General features: G+C 36.6%; 1 protein-coding gene across 5 annotated transcripts in view; it reads left to right on the forward strand.

The window, feature by feature from the left end:
* PDS5B (PDS5 cohesin associated factor B) overlaps positions 1 to 24931 on the forward strand; it is a 210141-nt gene that overhangs the window by 179634 nt on the left and 5576 nt on the right. The window contains exons 25-33 of one of the 5 annotated variants that reach the window (XM_047755637.1): positions 8046 to 8250; positions 10839 to 10953; positions 12587 to 12719; positions 13012 to 13131; positions 14089 to 14151; positions 14731 to 14876; positions 17030 to 17135; positions 23121 to 23560; positions 23654 to 23761. In XM_047755637.1, coding sequence (XP_047611593.1) covers positions 8046 to 8250; positions 10839 to 10953; positions 12587 to 12719; positions 13012 to 13131; positions 14089 to 14151; positions 14731 to 14876; positions 17030 to 17135; positions 23121 to 23560; positions 23654 to 23761 — 1436 coding nt within the window. Of the gene's footprint in view, positions 1 to 8045; positions 8251 to 10838; positions 10954 to 12586; positions 12720 to 13011; positions 13132 to 14088; positions 14152 to 14730; positions 14877 to 17029; positions 17136 to 23120; positions 23561 to 23650; positions 23762 to 24931 lie in introns of all 5 variants that reach the window. The other 4 variants (XM_047755636.1, XM_047755638.1, XM_047755639.1 and 1 more) reach the window with 4 other exon arrangements.

The raw sequence follows: 24931 nt of genomic DNA on the forward strand, positions 1-24931 counted from the left end.
TGCTTCACTGAAGCGTATCTAACACACGTTTTCTCCATAAGGCATATTCAGTGTTCTTGCTCTTAGGACTGTTGAATAGCACGTCAGCAGTTTGCATGAGAGCTGTTTTAAACAACAGAATCACCACCTCAAAGTACAAAAATGTGGCACTAAGTAGATCACTGAAGAGACAGTTGTTAATGAGAGCTGAAGCAGAAAGGCAGCACATTGCCTTGACTTCAGCAGGAATGTATTAGGCCACTCAGATTTTTTTTCATCTCTGCATTTACTCTCAAATGACCATGAAAGTGCTACAAGTATTGATTTGGGGTTTACAAATAAATCTTAGTGAGTAGGTGAATTCACAAATTTATACTGTGTGAATAAGGATTTAGTTCTTAAAAGGAAGGAAAATATATAGAAATTTATGGTTTTTATAAAGACACATATAGGTTAATTTTAGGACACAAGCATTCCTTATTACTCAGTGGATTAGAATTTCAAATTATTAACTGTGATAGTAATGATTCATATTCCAGTCTTGCGGGTTTGTATTAGAGTATTGTAATATTTGAACTATATAACTTTACAAGTTTGTGGCATCACTGATAAAGAAAAATGACTTTTATAGTAGTAAGTATGATATTCCAGTATAGTTTTTCATTCATAATTTGATTATTTCAAACTAGTTTTTCTCTTCTTTCCTAGGAATCTTATGAATAAGAATTTGGCATTTATTTCAGGGATAATTGTAATTTTTCTCTCCACTCCTCACTTCCTTCTACTGCTTGTTTAAAAATTGCTGCTATGTGTAATCCTTAAACGTAATCATTTTTTTTTTGTCTTTTTTGACCGCACATGTTAGCATGCAGAGGTTTCCAGGCTAAGGGTTGAATTAGAGCTGTAGCTGCTGTACACCACAGCCACAGCAATGAGGAATCTGAGCCACGTCTGTGACCTACACGACAGCTCACTGCAACTCGGGATCCTTAATCCACTGGGCGAGGCCAAGGATCAAACCCGCGTCCTCATGGATACTAGTCGGGTTTGTTTGTTAACCACTGCTTCACGATGGGAACTCCTTCATCTGTATTTTTAAATGGTAGTCATTTTGTCAGTTTCTAGGACTTCAGGATTTAAAATAGCTATTCCAAATCCTGTGTGTTATGGTTTATTTTAGTTTGGGTAGTGTTATTCAGATATTAGACTAAACAACTTGAGAAATGAGATTTTGGGGAGCCCAAAATTTCCTGGTTTAGTTTTCCCCCTTTAATTTTGGAGATAATCTTATTTTGCAATAAGATGAAACTTGTTTAAAAAGTATTAATTTTTTTAAGAAAACACCCTATGTAATTTTTTTCAAACTTGATAATTTGCAGTGTGATTTGTCAGACTCTTGGTCTGCTATTTCTTTAAGGTATTGGTGTTGTCGGTTGCAAAGTAGAACCTTTAAAAAAAAAGGAAAGTATGGAAAACTTTAAAAAGAGATGGACTTTGTTTGACATTTCCTATTTGTTATAAGTATGTACAGGTCATTAGGTAAATGTCCACTGTGTGCAGAAAGCATCCACACCTTGTTAAATGCCAGAGCCTTTTTTTCTAGCACACTGTTTGATGTATGGTATACTATCAGAATCACCAAATAGCCCAGGTGAAAGTTCAGGTTACCAACGTTTAAAGATTGTTTTGGAATTCTAGTGTCTGCAGAACATGTGTTAATGGTTAAAAGTTAATTATTAGCACATTCTCACAACTTACAAATATGAGATTACCCTATTCTAAACAAAACTTTCCTAATTCTTTTGTTCCTCTAAACCAAATGCCTGTCTCATTTTAAATTTCCTAACTTCAGTAGAGAGTAATCTCTAGCTTTGTCTCATTTTCTCACTCCTCACTACTCATCTTTTGGTATTTGTCTTTGTTGTTTTCCAGAAATGTTTTATTAAACCTGCCAAATCCAGTGATCTTAATCTTCAGTATACATGGCCTTTTTGCATCATTTGACACAGCTCATTGCACCTTTATTCTTGAAATGCTGTTTGTTTTTTTTTCTCCCGATTGTTGTCATACTTGTATGACTACTTTTTTCTGGCCCTTCTCAAGGCTGTAGTCCCACTTCCAATGCTAAACAGAAATTCCAAACTTTCAGAGTCCCCATCGTGGCTCAGTGGTTAATAAATCCGACTAGGAACAGTGAGGCTGCCGATTCAATCCCTGGCCTTGCTCACTGGGTTGAGGATCTGGCGTTGCTGTGAGCTGTGGTGTAGGTTGCAGACGTGGCTTGGATCTGGTATTGCTGTGCCTCTGGTATAGGCTGGCAGCTAGAGCTCTGATTAGACCCCTAGTCTGGCAACCTTCATATGACGCAGGTGCAGCCCCAGAAAAGACAAAAAGAAAAAAGAAAAAAAAAGTCAAACTTTCATGTTCTGTGAATATAAGACTGAATTCATAATATTTCCCAAATCTGTTCTTTCCTGACATGTAGTTAGGAAAGCAATAAGTCAGTCAGTAAAAAATAAAATAAATCTGGATGGTATTTCTTAAACCTGAAAGCATGATTTATATCTGACTGTTTGCACTTAAAACTTGTTGCAACAGTGCAAATAATTCTGCCCTTTGATATCTTTTCCTCTCCAGCTTTATTAAGATGTAATTGATGTATAACATTGTGTGTTTAAGTTGAGCAACAAGGCGTTTTGGTACATGTGCATGTTGTAAGATGATTAAGGTTAGTTAACATAGCCACCATCTCATGTAGTTACCATTTGCTATGTGTGTGGTGAGAACTTTTAAGGTCTTCTCTCTTAGTGACTTTCAAGTATACAACACAGTACTGTTAACTATATTCACCATGCTGTGCACTAGCTTCCTAAAACTTCACTTGCAACTGGAAGCCTGTCCCTTTTTTTTTTTTACTTTTCATTGGAATATGTAGTTGATTTACAGTGTTTTGTTAGTTTCAGGTGTACAGTGAAGTGATTCAGTTATGCATGTACATTTATCCATCCTTTTTCAGATTCTTCTCCCATGTAGTAGTGACTGTCTGTTTATCCCAAACTCCTAATTTATCTCCCACTGTCCACGTTTCCCCTTTGGTAACGATAAGTTTGTTTTTGACATCTGTGAGTCTGTTTTGTAAATAAGTTCATTTGTATAACTTTTTAAAATTAGGTTCTGCATTTAAGTGATATCATATAGCATTTGTTTTTCTCTGTCTGACTTACTTCACTTACTATGACAATCTCTAGGACAGTCCATGTTGCTTCAAATAGCATTATTTTGTTCTTTGATTTTTAATTCATGATCTTTTTAATTCATACCTTAACCATTCTTATTGCTGTTCCCATCATCCACTCTCACTTACAGTGTGAGACTTTCTCTATTGTTGGTTAAATTTTCCTCTCACAATTCTGATCATGTTACTCCCCTGGTCAGAAATATTTGGGGGCTAGCATTGTAGTTCTCACTGTGGCACAGCAAGTTAGGGATCCATTGTTATCTCTGTGATGGTGTGGAGTTTGATCCTCCGCCTAGTTCACTGAGTTAAAGATCTGGCATTGCTGCAGCTGTGGCTGTGGTGTAGGTTGCAGCTCTGGTTTGGGTTTGATCCCTGTCCTGGGAATTTCCATATGCCATGGGTATAGCCATAAATATGTATATATTTGGAGTTCTGTTGTGGCTCAGCTGTAACAAACCAGACTAGTATTCATGAGGACATGGGTTCAATCCCTGGCCCTGCTTAGTGGGTTTAGTTGGTTATGGATCTCGTTTTGCTGTGAGCTGTGGTGTAGATTGCAGACATGGCTCAGATCTGGTGTGGCTGTGGCATAGGCAGGCAGCTGCAGCTCCCATTCGACTCCTAGCCTAGGAACTTCCATATGCTTTGTGTGACCCTTAAAAATATGTGTGTGTGTGTATGTATGAGTTTATACTTTTTTTTGTCTTTTGTCTTTTTTATGGCTGCACCTGCAGCATATGAAAGTTCCCAGGCTAGGGGTCAGATTCGATCTGCAGCTGCCAGCCTACACTGTAGCCACAGCATTGCCAGATCTGAGCTGTGTCTGTGACCTATACCACAGCTCACAGCAAGGCTAGATCGTTAACCCACTGAGTGAGACCAGGAAGCAAACCTGCATCCTCTTGGATACTAGTCGGGTTCTTAACCCTCTGAGTCACAGTGGGAACTCCTAGGAGTTTGTGCTCTTAAGGAAGAAAAAATTCTACATATTTTAGAACTTTCCATTCAAGCCTTTCTAATACTTGGACCTAAATATATTTTTAATATACTTTTAAAATACTGTTTAGCACACTGCCCTTTTTATCTACCCTCATTTCAGTGAAGCCGAACATTTTTCTTTTATGTATCTGTAGTTGCTGCCTCTAATTTTCTTTCCACCTTCCGGTTTCTACACTTCCAAATCCAGTGTTTTCTGCAAATCATGCCTCAGACACAACCTTCTATACAAAACTTGCTTATATTTTTAGAGTTGATCTCCTTTCGATTCCCTTTAGATTTTATCTATAGTCCTCTGGTACATATATTTCTTGTGCTTAGTTGTTTATGTACTTGTGGTTTATTTCTCTTTATTTGAGTTGAGCTCATTCAAGGCAGTTTTGTATCTCGGAGGCCCTTGTCAGGTATTTGAATGGAAAGTACCTCTGGAGGAATAGAAATTCAATGATAATGCATCTTAAAATTATTTAATACTTACGTATTTTAGAATTTGAATGCAACTCATGTCACTGTGTACTGCTATGTGCCATGCATTATTCTACATTCTGTAAATACAAAGATGAGCCGTGGCTACAGCACTCAAGAAGATAACCTTTTTTGAGAGCAGAAAATGAGTGCTGATAATACTATGCAGTACACAAAGTAATTGACCTATTTACAAGGTAGTAGAAGTAGTTCTGAGGATAATTTGTACTAAAAAAGGCCATTAAAAGTGGGAGTTCCCGTTGTGGCTCAGTGGTTAGCGAATCTGACGAGGAACCATGAGGTTGTGGGTTCGATCCCTGGCCTTGCTCAGTGGGTTGGGATCTGGCGTTGCCGTGAGCTGTGGTGTAGGTTGCAGACACGGTTTGGATCCAGTGTTGCTATTGCTCTGGCGTAGCCTGGCGGCTACAGCTCCAATTTGACCCCTAGCCTGGGAATCTCCATATGCCGAGGGATCGGCCTAAAAAATGACAAAAAAGACAAAAAAAAAAGTTATGGGAGTTCCCGTCGTGGCGCAGTGGTTAATGAATCCGACTAGGAACCATGAGGTTGCGGGTTCGGTCCCTGCCCTTGCTCAGTGGGTTAACGATCCGGCGTTGCCGTGAGCTGTGGTGTAGGTTGCAGACGCAGCTTGGATCCTGCGTTGCTGTGGCTCTGGCGTAGGCCGGTGGCTACAGCTCTGATTCAACCCCTAGCCTGGGAACCTCCATATGCCGCGGGAGCGGCCCAATAAATAGCAAAAAAAAGACCAAAAAAAAAAAAGTTAATTTACTTAAGGATTTCCCACTGTGGCACAATGGGATCAGGGGCACTTGGATTCAGGTTCAGTCCCTGGCCTGGCACATTGGGTTAGGGACCCAGTGTTCACAACTGCCACTCAGATCCGATCCCTGGCCTAGGAACTCCATATGCCACAGGACAGTCAAAAAAGGGGGGAAAAAGTTAATTTACTTAAGATGCAGTTAATTTACTTATTTTTTACTTAAGCAGAAGTTAATTTTGAGAGTTCCCTTTGTGGCTCAGTTGTAGCAAGTCTGACTAGTATCCATGAAGATGCAGGTTCGATCGCTGGCCTTACTCAGTGGGTTAAGAATCTGGTGTTGCCATGAGCTGTGGTGTAGGTCGCAGACATGACTCAGGTCTGGCATTGGCTGTGGCTGTGGCATAGGCCAGCAGCTCCAGCTCTGATTAGACTCCTGACCTGGGAACTTCCGTGTGCCGCAGCTGTGGCCCTTAAGCAAAAAAAAAAAAAAAAGAGTTAATTTGCTTAAAAGCTTTGATCAGAACTTTATCTTGGGGGAAAATACTTTGTAGTATTGGACACCATCTTTATATGAAACCAATTATTGATTATAATCATAACCATGAAGGCATCAAGTGTTTGCTTTTTTGAGAGTGTTTTTTTCCTGATAAAAATTGTATCAATCTATCCTTTACTTCACATTTTTATAACCTAATGAAAAGGATAAATCTTTGCAAAAAAAAACAAAAATGAAATAAACATTGGAGGACTTGCTTAGTTCCCAGGAGCACATCTTTTAAATTTTTATTCAGATGATTCTCTTTTGATGTACCTATTGTATCATCATTCTTGTCAGTTTTCTCGTCTTTTATTGTTCAGTATGTCAGTTGCCTTGCATATGATTTGACGGTTTTCTTCTCGACCATCACTGAAATGACTTTTTGAAATTGTACTACCTCTGTCATGATTCACAGTGGACTTTGTAATCAGTTTGCATTGTATTGTTGGATCCTTTTTGATTAGTGAGAGAATGACAAAAACTTTGTTTTGGTTAGGAGTGTATCTAAGAGGGAGGGATGTTAGTTTTTTGTTGTATTTTTGATGTACATTTTATTTACAATATTGTGTTAGTTTCAGATGTATAGCATAGTGATTCAGGTTTTTTGCACATTATATAGTTATTACAGGTTATTAGAAGAGATTGAGAATAATTCCCTGGGCTGTACAGTAAATCCTTATTGCTTATATATTTTATGTATGGTTTTTGGTGTCCATTAATCCCATTCTCCTAGTTTACCCCTCTCCCCCTCGTTTAAGTTTTAATGAATGGTCTTTTCATTTGTGAATATATTTGTGATATACTGACTTTTACTTACACAGTTTGTAACTGGGTATTTTCATAATAAATAGTCAGATAATGAAGATTTCTCTCCCTGTAGGAGTAGTACTGAGGAAGGAATGAGATAAGTTTAACTTTGTTTTGTGGAGTATGAGGGTTGATAATAGACAGTATTTCTGTGAAAGCTTGACTACTTTTTTTAAAGTGAGCATTTGGTATTATAATAAACTGAATTTTAAATTAGATGAAAGAAAGTACATAAACTAAGGATTTAAAGATAAAGGCAAGATGGTTTTGAAGAAAAAATGAGCACTCTAGATAGAAGAAATAAACATAAAGTTGCAATAATATGAAACACACCACATGTTGTGTTCATGGGTGGAGTGTAAGGTTTAACTATGAACGACTTCCTATGTCATAGGAGGTCTTTGTATGTCTCATATAGGGCTTAAAAGTCATATTGAGCTTTTCCCTATAGTTTAGAAAAAATTCTGAGGTCTGTGTAGCAGACATTATGCTAGGTTTAGAAGCACACAGAAGAGTCAAGACATAGTTCTGGTCCTTAAGGAACAGCTAGCAGTGGATGAGACAGATACTCCAGTCATTTTCCTGCTGTATACTAGATCTTATGCTGGAGAAATGCAGAGTGCCAAGAGAGCACTGAGGTGGATGCAGGGTAAAGATTACACAGTGATTTCTGGACGACATGGGAGCTGTCGTTAAAGATGGGGAGGAGTTGGCTACAGAGTGGAGGTGGGTGGTTTAGGAGAGGAAAGTAGGCCTGGTGGTAATGAACAGAATGGTTCATTTATAGAACCAAAAGCAATGTGGTGTCTCAGATCGATTACTAACGCTTGCCTTCAGAGTTGCACACTTTAATCTGAATAGGTTTTTGAATGATAGAACCAAAATATATAAATTGGACAGAGTTTTATCTTGCTCAGTAAATGAAGACGCTAAATTTGAGGTAGTGTTTGAACTTTTTTTTCATGTCTTTAAGTCAGGATGGACGTGTGTTTACTAGTTATGTATTTGAAGAACACAGTCAGTATGTTCTAACACAGATAACTGGGAGTTATCAGGGTCCAGGTGATCATTCCAGCCTTGATGTTAATTTCTCACAGTGTCTCAGTCTTGGGAGCAGAAGCAAAGCTTGTACGTGAACCTGCCATATTTCTGGTTACTTGATATAGTGAATTTAATATCTAAAGTTGTTACTTGCTCTTCGGTGCCATTGGATAATATGTGGAATAATTGTGTCTTCACAGGATGAATGCTACCAAGTAAGACAAGTATTTGCTCAGAAACTTCACAAAGGCCTTTCCCGATTACGGCTTCCGCTTGAGTATATGGCCATTTGTGCACTTTGTGCAAAAGATCCTGTAAAAGAAAGAAGAGCTCATGCCAGGCAGTGTCTGGTAAAAAATATCAATGTGAGGCGCGAGTATTTGAAGCAGCATGCAGCTGTTAGTGGTAAGCGTACATGAAAATGAAAAGTGTCCTTTTCCATCCTGCCAGTTTCAGTTGTATAAACCTCAAGATGATGGTACTGTTATTTATTATATTCTAACTGACCCTCATTAAATATGAGTTGTTGCTCTTTTCAATAACAGCTTTTCCTTTTAAAAGGTCATTTTAAAATAGAAATGCATGGGCATTTAAATATCAACCTATACCTCTTTATGTAACTGACTGAAAGGCCAAAGGAAATAAGCAGTGACTTGGGAGGTACTTTTATTTATTTATTTTTTTGTCTTTTTGCCATTTCTTGGGCCGCTCCCGTGGCATATGGAGGTTCCCAGGCTAGGGGTCCAATTGGAGCTGTAGCCCCCGGCCTACACCACAGCCACAGCAACGCAGGATCCGAGCTGCGTCTGCAACCTACACCACAGCTCATGGCAACACCGGATCCTTAACCCACTGAGCAAGGCCAGGGATCGAACCCGCAACCTCATGGTTCCTAGTCAGATTCGTTAACCAGTGAGCCACGACGGGAACTCCATGGGAGGTACTTTTAATAAAACAGTAAAAAGTACATTTATATAGATTGTTCTTTGATCTTTGTTGGTTGACCTTACCTGTAGCTGACATGAAGAGCAGGTTCCTGTGTGCCTTTTTAAAAGCTGCTCACTTTACCCCATCCGTGCTGTTAGTTTTTGTGCCTCTCTGACTTCTTGGACTTGTTTAACATCATTAAAACCCATCCAGTTATGCAAGTCAGAAGTCAGAGACATTCTTCATGTCTTCTTTGTTCCTCTCATTGGTCACTAAATCCTCTTAATTCTTCTTCTGAAGATCTTGAATATTTTTCCTCAGCTCTCCTACTCTGGTATATTTCACTTGGGTTATCATATATACTCCTAATTAACTCCTTGTGCAAATGTTCCCCTGTTTCTGGCCCATCTCCAGCTGTGCCGCATTACTATCAAAGTGATCTTTCTAAAACAGATCAGATCACATCACTTCCTTACTTGAAATCCCTGTTGATTCCTTATTGCTCATAGGATCAGGTTGAAAAGCATGAGCATAGCCCTTTATAGTTTATTTTTACCCTGAGTTTCAAGCTTTCTCTCAGCCACTCCCTACTGTAAATTCTGTGATCCTCGTACTCTAGATAATTTGAAATTTGTGCAGCTGTCTTTTTTTCTCTTTTGTCAACTCTGTCTGGAAATTGCCTCCCCCTTCTGGCCAAACAGATAAACAAACAAAACCAAGGAGAGTGGTTTGCGCCCCCTTTGAATCTTTTAAAATACAGTTTTGGTGTTTCCTCATCACTTCTTTCCTCACCTTGTAAAAAATGAGGGCTCTGGAGTCAAACCCACCCCTGCCAATTACTAATTGTGTTTGGGCAGGTCACTGTTGCAGTCTTAGCCTTAGTTTCCTTATTTGTAAGGTTAGTATAATTTTACTCATGTCTTATGTTAGTTACGAGGATTAAAAAATTATGTATATAAAGGACCTGTCATAATGCGTGGTCCAAAGAAATACTCAGTAGTTGTTAGCTATTCTTATTTTAGGGCACTTTCCATAATGAAGTATAGCTTCTGTCCTGTCTGTGCTCTAGTGTGAGGTCTTTGTCTAGTTGTATTCATCTTTACATTTAAAACAGGAAACCCCGATAAAAATAGTAGACCTGGAAAAGAGGAGGAAGCGCTCAGTAACTATTTGATAGACTTTAATTCAAATTTCACTGAATTTTGAAACTTGCTGCATTTTTTTTCTTCTATACCTACCTTGAAATGAAGGATATTACACACAAACTATTTTCCTTGAGTTCAGTAATAGAAATAAAGAAAACTTGGTGCCTTATTGACACATATATTTTTGTGTTCTAGGTTGAACATCTGATTTAAAATTTTATTTTGAGAGTAGGAAACATGAAAGGAATTGTTCAGAATATGAATCCTGGTCTTTTGAGTAATCTGTATTAAAACTAGATAGGATTTCCATTTTTAACCTTTGATAAAATATGTAGATCTCAGTCAAAATATAAAAATATTTGAATTTAAATTAAACTTTGTTATTTAAAATGCCCTATAAACAGAATCTATTCCTTTATATCTGTTCTTCTGTTACAAATAATATCCAGAGTGTCAACCTTTACTTCGTAATTTTTTCTGCCATACTAAATGAAACATTTACTAGTTTTTATCATTTTGCTCAGCAGCTTACAAGGGAGTATTGAATATTGAGTTGCTAATAATAAAAAGAAAAATAGTTCTTATGTTTCTTAGTCTTGAATATGGTTTGGGTCACTTTTCCCTCTATCTATTGAAAATTCCAATATTTGTCTTTGTAGCTTCAGCACATGTGCATTTAGTAGGCATTTCAACGTTGGACATCATGGATGAATGAATAAGCTGTTTAACTTATGATGTACTTCAGCATTGGACGTTTCAGTGTATTACCATATTGTGGTAAACTATTGGGGTAGAGGAAATACAGTATCAGAGAGAAAGAGAATGAGTAAAACTTGGTTTTCTAACCTGGATGTTTTTGTTTTGTTTTGTTTTGTTTCTTTCTTTTTTCTTTCTTTCTTTTTTTTTTTTTTTCTTTTTCAGAAAAATTATTGTCTCTTCTACCTGAGTATGTTGTTCCATATACAATTCACCTTTTGGCACATGACCCAGATTATGTCAAAGTACAGGATATTGAACAACTTAAAGATGTTAAAGAGTAAGATTTTTTTCCATCCCATTTTCATATGTTCTGAAAGTTTTTTCCCCTTTCCTGCTGATAATGGAATCTTAGTTATAATCAGTTTATTAAATTTATTTCATTTATTAGGAGTTTAAGGTTCTTTACCTTATTTGTTCTCTTTCTTTTTTCATACCATTGCTTCACATTTCATTTCTTAGATAGTTTCCCCAAACAACTTAGCATAATTATTGTATTACTGTCCTATTTCTCTACCAGCCTAACAATTCTCTTCTACTGAAGCAGTCCATTAAGAGTTTCCATTCCAGCTCTTATCTTTTCCTACTTTCCTCTGTAATGTTGTATAGATTTTCATTTGGGGTGAATTAATACTCTCTTTATTCACATGGTAAGGACATTTTCTTTGCAGTTACCATCTTCCTCCCTAAGGAAGAGAGAAGTGGTCTGATTCGCTAATAGCCCAGGTTGATAACCAGGGAACTGCGCCTGCTTGCTCCTTCATTGGTGGTTCTCTCAGAGCTTCTAAAAGCTGCAGTTCTTTCAGAGATTCTTGTAGACAGGCTGAAAGAATATCAATGCTTGGATGTGGAATAGGGGAATATAACATTTTTTAGAGAGGTCCTTATAAGACCAGCAGAGTTCTTTAAGAATGAGACCCTGTTTCTGTTTCAATGAAGGATGAACTTTGTGGCCAGAGTTAAACATTTGAGATGCTTTAAGAGAACAAAATTAAATTACTGATAACTTTCTCATGACAAGAGAAAGGCTTTTACCTTCTTTTTGCCACGGTTTCTATTTTTAAAAAATAAGCAGTTAATTTTCCCAAAATGAATTCTCTGTTGAGTGATTATATCAAAGAAAAGCTTTCTGCTACCCCTCTTTCTCAGAGAACACTGGTTTTTAAAATAGATGAAATATTCTTTGGAATTTACTAGACATTTTTGGCTAGATTTATACATTGCCCTACTCCAGCCAAGAGTGATCTCCATTCTATCAGAGAACCACTCCAGAAAAACTTAGCCTCTGCCTGAGGTCTCAAAGGTTGTTTTTCCCCCTTCTAGAATAATACATTGTTTCCCATTTCCCTTTCCTCTCCATTTTCTCTTCTGTCATATCACTCTGTCCCATTCTATTTATATAATACAGTGACAAAGCACTTTAGTTTTTCCAGGTTTAATGTAATTAACTTTAAAACTAAAATATTGAAACTTTATTCTTTTTTCCCCGTTTTAAGCAAAAACAGTATGTAGAGTTGTTCCCTCTAATTTATTGATGAAGATTCTTAACTACTGAGTAAGGAGTTTAGATTTTCTTGATGACTTCCATTCAGGACCACAGTCAGGCTTGAATATCTGAGGCTTCACTTTGTCTGTGCCTTAGTTATTCCTTTAGGCAGGCCTCCCTTCATTCTCTCTACCATTTCTGTTTCTTTTTAAGCTGCCTTCTTAGTAAAATTAGTGAAACTTTGAGAAGGGGTCTTATGAACTCATACCCACATTGCTGATATGTATGTGACGTACCCCTTTTTCTCTATCTATTTATGGCTATTTGCTTTTAATTTTTTCTGCTCCTGGAGTTGATTATTACATTTAAAATTATTTTATCTGTATTTAATAATGAATTTTTTCTTTCTTCTGGTATTTTTTTTTAGATGTCTTTGGTTTGTTCTGGAAATATTAATGGCTAAAAATGAAAATAACAGTCATGCATTTATCAGAAAGATGGTAGAAAATATTAAACAAACAAAAGATGCTCAAGGACCAGATGATGCAAAAATGAATGAAGTATGTAATTTTTTGTAAATAATTATGATTCCATGTCAGTTTTAAACATTGGAGTATAGGGTATGAAACTTCTATGGACGACAATCATTCTTTTCTATTAGTAGTAAAAAGTGCATGGTGTTTGTATCAGTAGTAATTAGACTTACTGATATAGTATTACTATAAAAGCAGTAGCAGTGCTGTTACTAGTAACTAATGATAATAACAGAGTAAGCATGTTCCAGAATTACTCCTAATTCAGAGTCTGGGATGCCAACTTAAGTACCTAATTTTTTTTTTAATACCATTGCAGAAACTGTATACTGTGTGTGATGTTGCCATGAATATCATCATGTCAAAAAGCACCACATATAGTTTGGAATCTCCTAAAGACCCAGTACTGCCAGCTCGTTTTTTCACCCAACCTGACAAGGTAGTTTTTTTTTAGAATTTGTTTGTGTAAGTTGAAATAAAACGTGTTCTCACCCCTAGGTTGTGGGAAGATCAGGAAGGATCAGTATCACGAGTTGGCCCACTCCTAATGTCATGGAAAGGTCGCGGTGAATCTTAACAGTGTGGTTCAAGACCAGCATAAGGGCCAAACTGGAGGACACAGATAAGCTTCAGAGTTGAATTGGGATGCTCTAGAGTTTGTATTGCAAGTTTTATGCCAGTCTAAGAGCACAGGCAAAAGTGTGATTAAAGCCTGTAAATATGGGTTAATGGCCATTGATCTAAAATGGGAAGGAGAATGCTGATATGATTTGAAGTTAATAGGTTCTTGATGGAGATTTGTAACTGGTAGGAGGAAGCAAGCAGAGAACTAGTGCTGGAACAGTCGCAAGACCCTGGAAACACTTCAGGAATGTTCCCAAACCACTCTTGGAAAACTCAAGTATTGTATGATACCAAAAAATGTCTTTTAGAATAGAGATTCATCGTGCATCTAAGCCTATTAAGGGACTGAGAGTAACGAAACAGTCACTACTTACCAGTGCTTACAAATCGGAATGGGCCAGTAGGTTCACCCAATAAAAGAGACTGTCTGCTTCTGAGCATTCACCTTTCTGTGGAGTGTATGTGTCCTGTTCCCTGGAGAGCATTATTACAGAAGCATTTGTTTGCTGACATACTCTTAGAACTCTAGTGTGTTAGAGCTCAGATGTGTTGTATTTATACTAGGGTTAGTATGAGGTTAGTTCACGCTTATTAGAGCATTTAAAATCACCAACTGAAATTTTGTGTTGCAACTGATTTTTTAGTTTAAATAAATATGTATTTTATAACATACTTTAAAACAAAAGCTGCTCTGTGCTTTGTTAGCTTGAATCACCTGATAGAGACAGTGTTTCAGTATTCGTTGACTATGTCTTTTTTCCCTTGTTTGTAGAACTTCAGTAACACCAAAAATTATCTGCCTCCAGAAATGAAATCGTTTTTTACTCCTGGAAAAGTATGTTTTGAAAATTGTTTTAATTTTTATGTGGTAGTTTTTTTTAGTGTGGCTGTTAACATAATGATATTATTTTGCATTTCTTTAAAAATTGGTGTGTCAAAAGAAAATAGAAGTATTAGATACCCTCCATTTACTAAGAAGAAATATTTTCTATATAGATGCAAACTGAGATACAGAACTTACTTTTTACCTTACAATAAAACCCTGGAGACCATGATTCTTAAATATCCTGTAATATTAAGATAAAAATATTAAGGTAAAAATATCTTATGTCCTTCCTTTGTAGCAAGAGTCTGTGATTACCAGTTTTCATTGTTGACTGTGCATTTTATTTGTCCTTACTTTCTATGTAAACCTTTTCCTGCACATAACTAAGAAACTTAACTGTTATTCTGTTTATATAGTTTATTTGTTCAGGTGATATTCAATCTATAATCCTTATTTTGCTTAAGAGTAGGCAGATTTTTCATGGATTTGTATATGTAAATTCTTTGACAGATGTTATTTATGATTCTTTGTATCTAAATTTCTTTTGGCTCTAATCAAATAGAAAGAGATATGCATTTTTCATTTCAGCCTAAAACAACCAATGTTCTAGGAGCTGTTAATAAGCCGCTTTCATCAGCAGGCAAACAATCTCAGACAAAATCATCGCGAATGGAAACTGTAAGCAATGCAAGCAGCAGCTCAAATCCAAGCTCTCCTGGAAGAATAAAAGGGAGGTGAGTACATAAGAAATATTATACTTTATATTTAAGGATTCCACCAAGGCTCTGATCTCTAAAGTAACGTAACTCAAAACATTTCATGTCAGTGAATAAAAATCGATGCCTACCTGAACATTCTGGTTTAACACTGGTAGATGTACAGTTGTCTGTATTTGCTTGCTCATTTAGGAAGGTACTCCGTCTTAGCCTCTCATATTTCAGTTGTTGGTAGACATAAGCTAATTTCCAACCTAAGTATCTAGTGACTGTAAACTTTTAAATTATGGTACATCCATACAGTGGAATACATAGTCATTAAAAAATGACAAAGTTCTGAACCATATGAAAAGTTTCCACACACATTATTGAGTGAAAAAGGCAAACAATAGAATCGTGTAAAGTCTTTTGGAATTAAAAAAAAAGAAAGATTTGTATTTACATTTGCTTGTAAATGCATAGAAAGTTTTTGGAAGAATACATAGCATCTTAATAGTGTAGATAATCTAGTGTAGGAGGGAGACCGTTTTATATTCTGATGTGCTTCAGATTCCTTTTTACCCTGTGCGTATGCATGCTTTTTTATTAAAAACAAAGTTTAAAAATGTACTTTCAAATTATGCTGTGCAGGAGATTCTTTTTTCTTCTTAAGAAATAAAAAAATAATTCACACTTTAGCTAGTTTTAGCATAATGCGTTTGTCAGCAGCAGAGCTTTGTACAAGGCTAAACTGCTGTCATTTATTGAATTTGCTAAGTTACTATGAAAGATTATGCTGTTTTTGGCACTGTTCATAACCATTCACTAAAGAAGGGAGGAGACAGGGGTTCCTGCTGTGGCACGGTAGATTAATCATCTGGCTTGTCTCTGTGGAGGCACCATTTCAATCCCTGGCCCGGCCCCAGTGGATTAAGGATGAGCCCTTGCTGCAGCTCTGGCTTGGATTAGATCCCTAGCCCAGGAACTACCATATGCTGCGGGTGCAGCCAAAATTTTTTTTTAAAAAAAAGAAGGCAGGAGACATTCTCCATGTCTTACCAGTTTCCTCGTAATGAATAAATTGTCAAAGGATATATAATATAATAGGGTTCGAACGAAAATTACATAGAAAGCTCTAGTTTGTTCGAGATTTCTGTTTTAATGCATATTAGTGTCTAATTCATAAGTGACCCTTCACCAATGTATAACATTTGGACATTGTGCTAGTGGATGGCCTCATATTTAACATGACCAAAGACATTTCCAGCAACTCATTTCCTAAACTACCAATTTTTCTCCTTGAATTCTTGATTATAGTGAAAGATGATCTAATTAATTCATCCATCTAGGCAAAGGGGCTCAAAATTGTCTGATGCTCCTCATATGCTAAGACGTTTGGCCAATTATTTTTCTCTATGACGTTTATTTAATACTCTTCTGCTATCGTCATTTCATTCATTCCCTTTAATTACTGTGGTATTTGGCTCTTTCCCTTTCTTATTTCTCTGGCCGTGTATATTCTATCACTGCTAGGTAATCTTTTTTAAATGCCACTGTTCTCAGGTTATTGCTTGGCTTCCCTTGTTTGCTTTCAAGACAATGGTACAGTTTTACTCTGCCCTCATTTCCCATTCTTATTCAAAACAAATGACTCCCCGTTTCCCTTCGAGACTTTTTCAGTATACTTGCGGTTAAACTTTGTTTCAGCCATTTGTCACTATTTTCTCCAAATCCCATCAGTTTACTAAGACTCTTTCTGGAGCCAGGTGTGCTTGAGAGATCAGTTTGGTTGGAGAGTAGAAAAGAGAGAATAATGGCCAGTCTGAGGTTGAGAGGTAGCCAGACTGTGTTTGGACTTTGTGGATAATGTAAGGAATTTGGGTTTGATTTTAAGTAAAACTGGAAGTTGATGTGGAGCCTAGTTGTGATTGTTTGTGGAGAGTGGAGGAGTTTGAATTGAGGTAGGAAGAGACAGTGAGCAGCCAGCCTTTAGCAATCTAGGGAAGAGGCAAAAAGGGAGGAAGATGGAAAATTGCCAGATGGTGTTAAATATGAGACATGCTGTTAAAACCGATACATTTCAAAAAGAATGAAACCTTTCCTCATAAAGCTCTAAAGCAACACCAGGGAACAGGAAAAACATTTTTAAGGTTATTTGATGATAATAACAATTACAAATGTCTTATTAAAAGGCTTGATAGTTCTGAGATGGATCACAGTGAAAATGAAGATTACACAATGTCTTCACCTTTGCCGGGAAAAAAAAGTGACAAGAGAGACGACTCTGATCTTGTAAGGGTGAGATATTTGGTTTGATTTTATGATAATTATAATAAGAATTTTATTATATAAATAATAATTTTTACACTGAAACCAATTGACATTACTCACAAGTTTGACATCCGATTTTACTTTAATGGTTTTTTTAATCACAAATTTGAGTTTATAATTTTCCTCTACCATGTAATTTAAGTACTTTGAATCTCTTGTGTTTCTTGTCATTCTAATAAGCCATCTTTATTCTTTAGGTCTTTGGAATCAAACTTGCCAGTTCCATACTCAGAACTGCTTGGCTTTTGTGTTTTTTTAAACGCAGTAAGTTTAGACTTAGCCTTAGAGAAAGAGACTAGAAGAGAGGGTCTTTAAAGGTTGCTCCACTTTAGCTGATTTCTTTCTTTCTTTTTTTGCTTTTTAGGGCTGCACTCACAGCATATGGGTGCTTCCAGGCTAGGTTTGAACCAGAGCTACAGCCGCCGGCCTACGCCACAGCCACAACAACACGGGATCCAAACTGCATTTGCAACCTACACCACAGCTCACAGCAACGTCAGATACCTGACCTACTGAGTGAAACCAGGGTTTGAACCCACATCCTCATGGATACTAGTTGGATACGAGTTGGATTAGTTGCTGCTGCGCCATGACGGCAACCCTGTTAGTTGATTTCTGAGCCTTTAATTACTAAGTAAACTTGTCGTAAAGGTAGGAAGTGCTACAGTTTTCATAAAGTCCCTGTTTAGTTTTTAATCTAAATAGCAATGATAACTAGTATGATAAACATAATTTGTAAATGTCATTTGAATACAGATTTGGCAGTTTTTGTACAGATGTAGAATGTAGTTATGTATTCCAACACAACCTGGCATTAATAATTAGACACATTTTGACTTTCTAGGTTAGCTCTCAACATTTCTTAAAAAACCCATTAGGTTCCCTGAATCATTTTCTTTATCTGTAAAGTGTGGGTGACTGGCTGGTAAGGTTTATCAGAATAAATGAATTAGCCCAAATGTATGGTAGTTGCTGCTGTTTTATTATTGTTATAAAGATTAATATTTTTGGTGATTAATAATAAATGTTAATGTGTTTGAATCTACTCAGTTAATAAAGGTGAAAAGTTACCAGTAAAGGCTTTTGCTTTCTCTGAAATATTGCTTGCCCTTCTTGTCTTCTCCTGGCCCAACATTACATATCTCAAGAAGTTAAAATTATTTTCAGGTTTCTCCAGTAATTTATTTTAGCAGATTGTTTCTCTTTCCATTTAAAAAAGTTAAAATTCTAAAATTCTTACTGGATCTTAAGTATATTATAAATTATAATTTTTATTGGCTGTTTAAAATTTTCACCCCAGTAGAATTAAACATTGATCTCTTATGTAGAAAGGAATCTTGTTATCTGGATTTGTAGAAGAGAATCCTTGAATTGAGGAAAGGTGTTTATGTCTTCTAGGCCTGCTTCTCACTTAGTACAGAAATTCCTTCATTATCATTTATGAAAGTTGGTCACCGTGTGCTTGAAGATGCCTTAAGTGGAGAGCTTAAAATTCTCTCTTTTGTTGGAAACCTCAATTTAGGCTTCCACACTCACATGCTGCCCCTTCCCCACAAAATTGGGAAAGATGTTTTGATAATTCTTAATATTTTGTTATCCTATAAATTCCATACCTAGTTCTACCATTTGGAGCAGAGCTTCTGAGATTTATTTGTATAATTAATGGAGTTCTTTGGCTGCCTTTTGTGTAACATCGCATCCATTTTCAGAAGAACCTTATTAATCTTAATTTCAACTGAAATATCTTCAAAGAGATGAAAATTATGAGACAACTTCAATGTAAAGAACAATAGGTTATGGCAAAAGAGTATTATCTTCACTACCAGTTTCACATACCAAAATTGCACTGCAAATGGATTTTTCTTTGTAAACAGTTAAATTCTAATATTTAGTTTTGCAAATAAAATATTTTCCCCATTTCCTGTTTTTAACCTCAGTTTTATATTCCCCTCCGTTCTGAATACAGTGCAGTGCAAAAATGAAAAATTAGAGAACGCAGTACTTTAGGAAGCTAGATTATTTTACAAGATTCTCAAGAAAGTGGACATTGAATTTCACCAACCTTTTCCAGAGGATAAAGGAATTCACCCACATTTTGAGACTTTTGGACATCAAAATGAGTTATAACATTTAAAATTGGAGAGTTGAGTTAATTTAATATTTCTCTTGCTATCTGTAGGTAACGACAGTTAATTTTTAATTTATGTGCAAAACTAGATAAATACTAACAAATTAAAACCAGCAATCTATAGATCTTTTCTTCCTGGAATGTTAAGGATAATTTAAATGCTAAAAAAAAGACTTTTTTAAAGCAAATTGATATCCCAAATAAAAAATATTAACAACAGTCTCAGATTATGCCAAATTGACATAAATAAAATGACAGGAATAAAACTCTTCTTGATATAGCTACACTAATACCATAAAGACATTTCATACTAAATGTTTTATCTTTTTAAGTCAGTAGGCAATGATTTAGTAAAAATTATTCAACTTAAAGGCAAAATACTTAAAACATTATTATTAAAAATCAGAAACACAAATTCCCGTCATGGCTCAGTGATTAACAAGCTCGACTAGTATCCCTGAGGATGCAATTTCAATCCCTGGCCCTGCTCAGTGGGTTAAGGATCCAGTGTTGCTGTGAGCTGTGGTGTAGGTCGCAGATGTGGCTCAGATCTTGAGTTGCTCTGGCTGTGGCATAGGCCAGCAGCTACAGCTCTGATTCAACCCCTAGCCTGGCAACCTCCACATGCCACGGGTGCAGCCCTAAAAAGACAAAAGACAAAAAAAAAAAATCAGAAACAGGAGTTCCCACTGTGGGATAGCAGGATAAGGGTCTGGCATTGTCTCTGTGGCAACATGGGTTCAGTCCCTGACCCATGAGCTTCCATATGCAGCCACAAAAAGGGAAAAAAAAAAAAAAAAAAGGAACAAAACAAAGCAACCTGTTATTGTTATCACCACTATTATTTAAATTGTTCTGGAATATTTGACCAATTTTGAAAAATATGAAATAGGAATCAAAAGTATGATGACAAAAAAGACAAATTTATTTTTATTTTTGTATTCTTAAAAAAATAAGGGAAGCAATTGAAAAACTTAGGAATTTAGCATGGGAGTTCCTGTCGTGCCTCAGCAGTTAATGAATCTGACTAGCATCCATGAGGACACAGGTTCAATCTCTGGCCTTGCTCAGTGGGTTAATGGTCTGCTGTTGCCGTGAGCGGTGATTTAGGCCGCAGACGTGGCTTGGATCCTGCATTGCTGTTGCTGTGGCTTTGGCGTAGGCTGGCAGCTACAGCTCCCATTTCATCACTCCTTATGCTGCGAGTGCAGCCCTAAGAAGCCAAAAAATAAAAACAGAAAAATTTAGCATGATAGGCTATGTATGTATGTATGTAACTAACTTTGGTAATTTTACTTTGTATCAGATATACACTTGAGAATAAGAGGGATTTACTCCACCACAATAACCATTACAACAATGGAATTAGATAGATTGATTTAAACATATCCTTAAAAAGAAGTAGCGGGAACCTGTGTGTAGAAAATACCAAAGCAGAGATATAGAAGAGAGAGAAGCCATACCATTTTCCTTCATGGAAAAATGAATTTAAAGGGTGACAGTTCTTAGGAGTTCCCGTCGTGGCGCAGTGATTAACGAATCCGACTAGGAACCATGAGGTTGTGGGTTCGGTCCCTGCCCTTGCTCAGTGGGTTAATGATCCGGCGTTGCCGTGAGCTGTGGTGTAGGTTGCAGACGCGGCTCGGATCCCGAGTTGCTGTGGCTCTGGCGTAGGCCGGTGGCTATAGCTCCGATTCGACCCCTAGCCTGGGAACCTCCATATGCCTCGGGAGCGGCCCAAGAAATAGCAACAACAACAACAACAGAAAAGACAAAAGACAAAAATAAATAAATAAATAAATAAAAATAAAAGGTGACAGTTCTAAGTGAACATATCATTGTAAAATTCCAGTGTGATTTTTAAGTCCGTGTAGAAGAATAAATGGATACCAAAAAGAGGAGTAATGATAAGATCAGTCCAACAAAACACAAACATGCTTAGTTATAATTAATAAAATATTGTACTATTACAATAACACAGAAATTATTTTTAAAAAATACAAAATAAAGTAGGCATTATAAACCAGTGATTTTGAAATGATTGGGTGTCTCTTTGGCAGTGGGAGTGGGAAAAACAGTTTAAAACCTCATCTCACATCCTAAACAAAATACAAATAATGTATTCGAAAACAAGATACAATAATGTCTAAAACAAAATAATAAAAAAACCCAAAATGCAATTCTTAAGCAAATTACACTAGTCTTAGTCTGCTCAGGCAGTCGTAATAAAACACCATACACGGACTAGGAGGCTTAAACAACATACATTAATTTTCTCATATTTCTGGAGGTTGGGAGGTCCACGATCAAATTACTGGCCAATTGAGCTCCTCTTAGGAGCTCTGTTCCTGCTTTACAGATGGCCACCTTCTTATTTGTTCTTACCTTACATGGTGGAAAGATAGGCATCTCCCTGGTGTCTCTTTTTATAAAGGACAATAATCCCATCATGAGGACCCCACTCTCATGACATTATCTCAAACTGAATTACCTCCCAAAGGCCCAGAGAGTCTCAATTGGGAACACAACTCAGTTCATAGCAAATACAACTAAAATTTAAAGACACAGAAAAGTGTGGAATAATGTAGATTAAAACTCATAATAAACAAATGGACAAAGGGCATATTATCAAGGACATAATCAGGTACTTCACAGACAGGAAACACAAATGACTAATTAAACATATAAAAGCATAGGAGTTCCCGTTGTGGCGCAGTGGTTAACAATCCGACTAGGAACAATGAGGTTGCGGGTTCCATCCCTGGCTTTGCTCAGTCGGTCAAGGATCCAGCATTGCATGAGCTGTGGTGTAGGTCGCAGACGCTGCTGGATCCCACGTTGCTGTGGCTGTGGCATGGGCCAGTGGCTACAGCTCCGATTTAACCCCTAGCCTGGGAACCTCCATGTGCCGTGGGAGTGGTCCTAGAAAAGGCAAAAAGACACCTGCATGCGCGCGCGCGCACACACACACACACACACACACTATATATATAGGTGATCAGGTAATTTTTGTTTTTCACTGGTTTTTAAAACTTTGATGTAGATTTTTGGAAATTAACTTAGTCCTACAAATATGTGTTTATGTGTTTTATGCACACACACGTGTATATGTATGGACAGCACTGTAAATTCATACATACTATTCTTGCTTTTTTTGAAGAATTTCCTCAGTTTCTGCCTGCTGGTCAATGCTTAAATTCTGTGATTGTAGACTGGGATTTTATTTTAAATTTCAAAGTCACTGATTTAAAATTTTGTCGTTGTTAGTTGTACCTGGGAAGAAGCAGTGTCTTTGATTCAGAAGTGTTTTCAAAATTTATAATAAGTGATGAATATGTTTAACTTTCATATCTTGCATTGTCCATTTACAAAATAAAAATAATAGTTCTGTATATGATGTGTATGTATGATATGTAACATAGTTGATATTCTTTGTCTTATTAGACACTAAATGGTAAAATTAGAATTACTTCAATTGACTATCCAAACATATCCATTAAGCCTCAGTGTAGTTGCCCATTATTCAAGCACTGAATTTGGAATATTATTTTTTATGATACAGCTTTTCAATAATATTTTATAGTCTAATCAAATACTGATCTTGAGAGTTTTCATTTGAGCCTGTCTAGCTTCAGTAAGGATAAAAATTAAAAAACTTAAAAGCGTAAGTAATGATGGTTCTAATATAGTTAAGAACTCTGCCCTTTTTTAAGGTACATTTTTAGCACTGAAGTGGTTAGCAGTTTTTTTGTTTATTCTTAAAAATATACATACTAACAATTTATGCTCAGTTTTATATTTGAAATTGTGACTTTTATTCCTAGTCTGAATTGGACAAACCTAGAAGCCGGAAGAAAACACCTGTAACAGACTCAGAAGAGAAATTAGGCATGGATGACCTAACTAAGTTGGTACAGGAACAGAAACCTAAAGGCAGTCAACGTGGACGGAAGAGGGGCCATACGGCTTCAGAATCAGAGGAACAGCAGTGGCCCGAGGAAAAGAGGCTCAAAGAAGATATTTTAGAAAATGAGGATGAGCAGAATAGTCCACCAAAAAAAGGTAAAAGAGGCCGACCACCAAAACCTCTTGGTGGAGGTACCCCCAAAGAAGAGCCAACAATGAAAACGTCTAAAAAAGGAAGCAAAAAGAAATCTGGACCTTCAGCAGCAGAAGAAGAGGAAGAAGAAGAAAGACAAAGTGGAAACACAGAACAGAAGTCCAAAAGTAAACAGCACCGAACTTCAAGGAGAGCACAGCAGAGGTCAGTATGTGTGACTCTGAACTGTGTATGTTCAGTTACTGTGTTACAGATCATAATTTGATGCTGTCCACATTTGGGTCTTCCCCAAAGCAGAGCAGAGTCTCCTGAAACTAGTGCAGTTGAATCCACACAATCCACACCACAGAAAGGACGAGGAAGACCATCAAAAACGCCATCACCATCACAACCCAAAAAAAATGTGTAAGTTGTAAATAATATTAAATGTCAAACCAGTTTCAGATTATTTTGCGAGTTCATTAATTTCTAAATATACGTAGGGCTGCATTTAAATCCCCATGTATTTAGCCCCGTTACACTAGGTAAGATAAAACTTTTGTGGACTTACCTAGATTATTACTGATATCCCTGTCAACCCTGTGGTGACACTTGTACACTTTTACAGGTCGTAGACACAGCTTTGTGATGAATGCCAGATAGCTTATTATTTCCAATATAGACCTGACGGAGCCTAAAGAAGGTATTTTTAAATAATCACAGCATCATTGACCATGTTGCCTTGTCGTTCCATACTACAATTTTTCTTTATGTCCTTCCTCAGCAACTTTAAAAAATAGCTTTCGCACTTCCACTTTCATTCTTTGAACTGTGTAGAAAAGTAACAGGCATCATTTTCTTAAAGTCCACCCATGGAAATTTTCACATGCTGATCTCAAATTTTTGATAATCTTGATTTTGCTTGTTTTCAGATCACATTAGCACATCTGTATCTACATATAGATAGTTTGGGATGTTCACACATACATGTTTATAGGAACGTTAACAATAACAAATCTATATCCAGGTTTATTAAAGTGACAGGAACATGAATGCTGTAATTTGTAAACTGACGCTTTTTTCTTCTCAGTTATTTAAGTAGAAATAGACTAGCATGTCTTTTGTTAGAAATTACGCAGTTTTTCTGAAAGTAATCCCATATGTCAATAGCTTGACCTTTTCAGAGTTGCCATTACACCTTGGTTAAATACTTAGCTATCTTTGCAGTTTTTCCTGTTCCTGTGTATTCCACAGGAAGAGGAAAAGTTACCTGAGTGTCTAGCCAGTACTTCCTGCCTTCCACTTAATTTTTTCCTCAGGTAAAAGGTAAAGGTAAGTACATTTTTGTGGCTGCTTCATAAATATGTTTGTATTCAACCATGGAAAATCATTGTTTTCTCAAAAAACAAAAAAAATCTTAAGGAATCTTAAATTTCCATGGTTAATTTTATAACAAGGAAATAACAAGGGGTAAATATCTTTCATGTTCACAACTTTAATTTCTTTATATTTGGGCATCATAAAATTAGACGGTTAACATGTTATCCTCTAAAATTACACAAGTCCTCACATAAGTGTTCTAAACCAAACAAGTGT

Source organism: Phacochoerus africanus, chromosome 13 (genome assembly GCF_016906955.1).
Source record: "Phacochoerus africanus isolate WHEZ1 chromosome 13, ROS_Pafr_v1, whole genome shotgun sequence".
NCBI classification, from domain to species: Eukaryota; Metazoa; Chordata; class Mammalia; order Artiodactyla; family Suidae; genus Phacochoerus; species Phacochoerus africanus.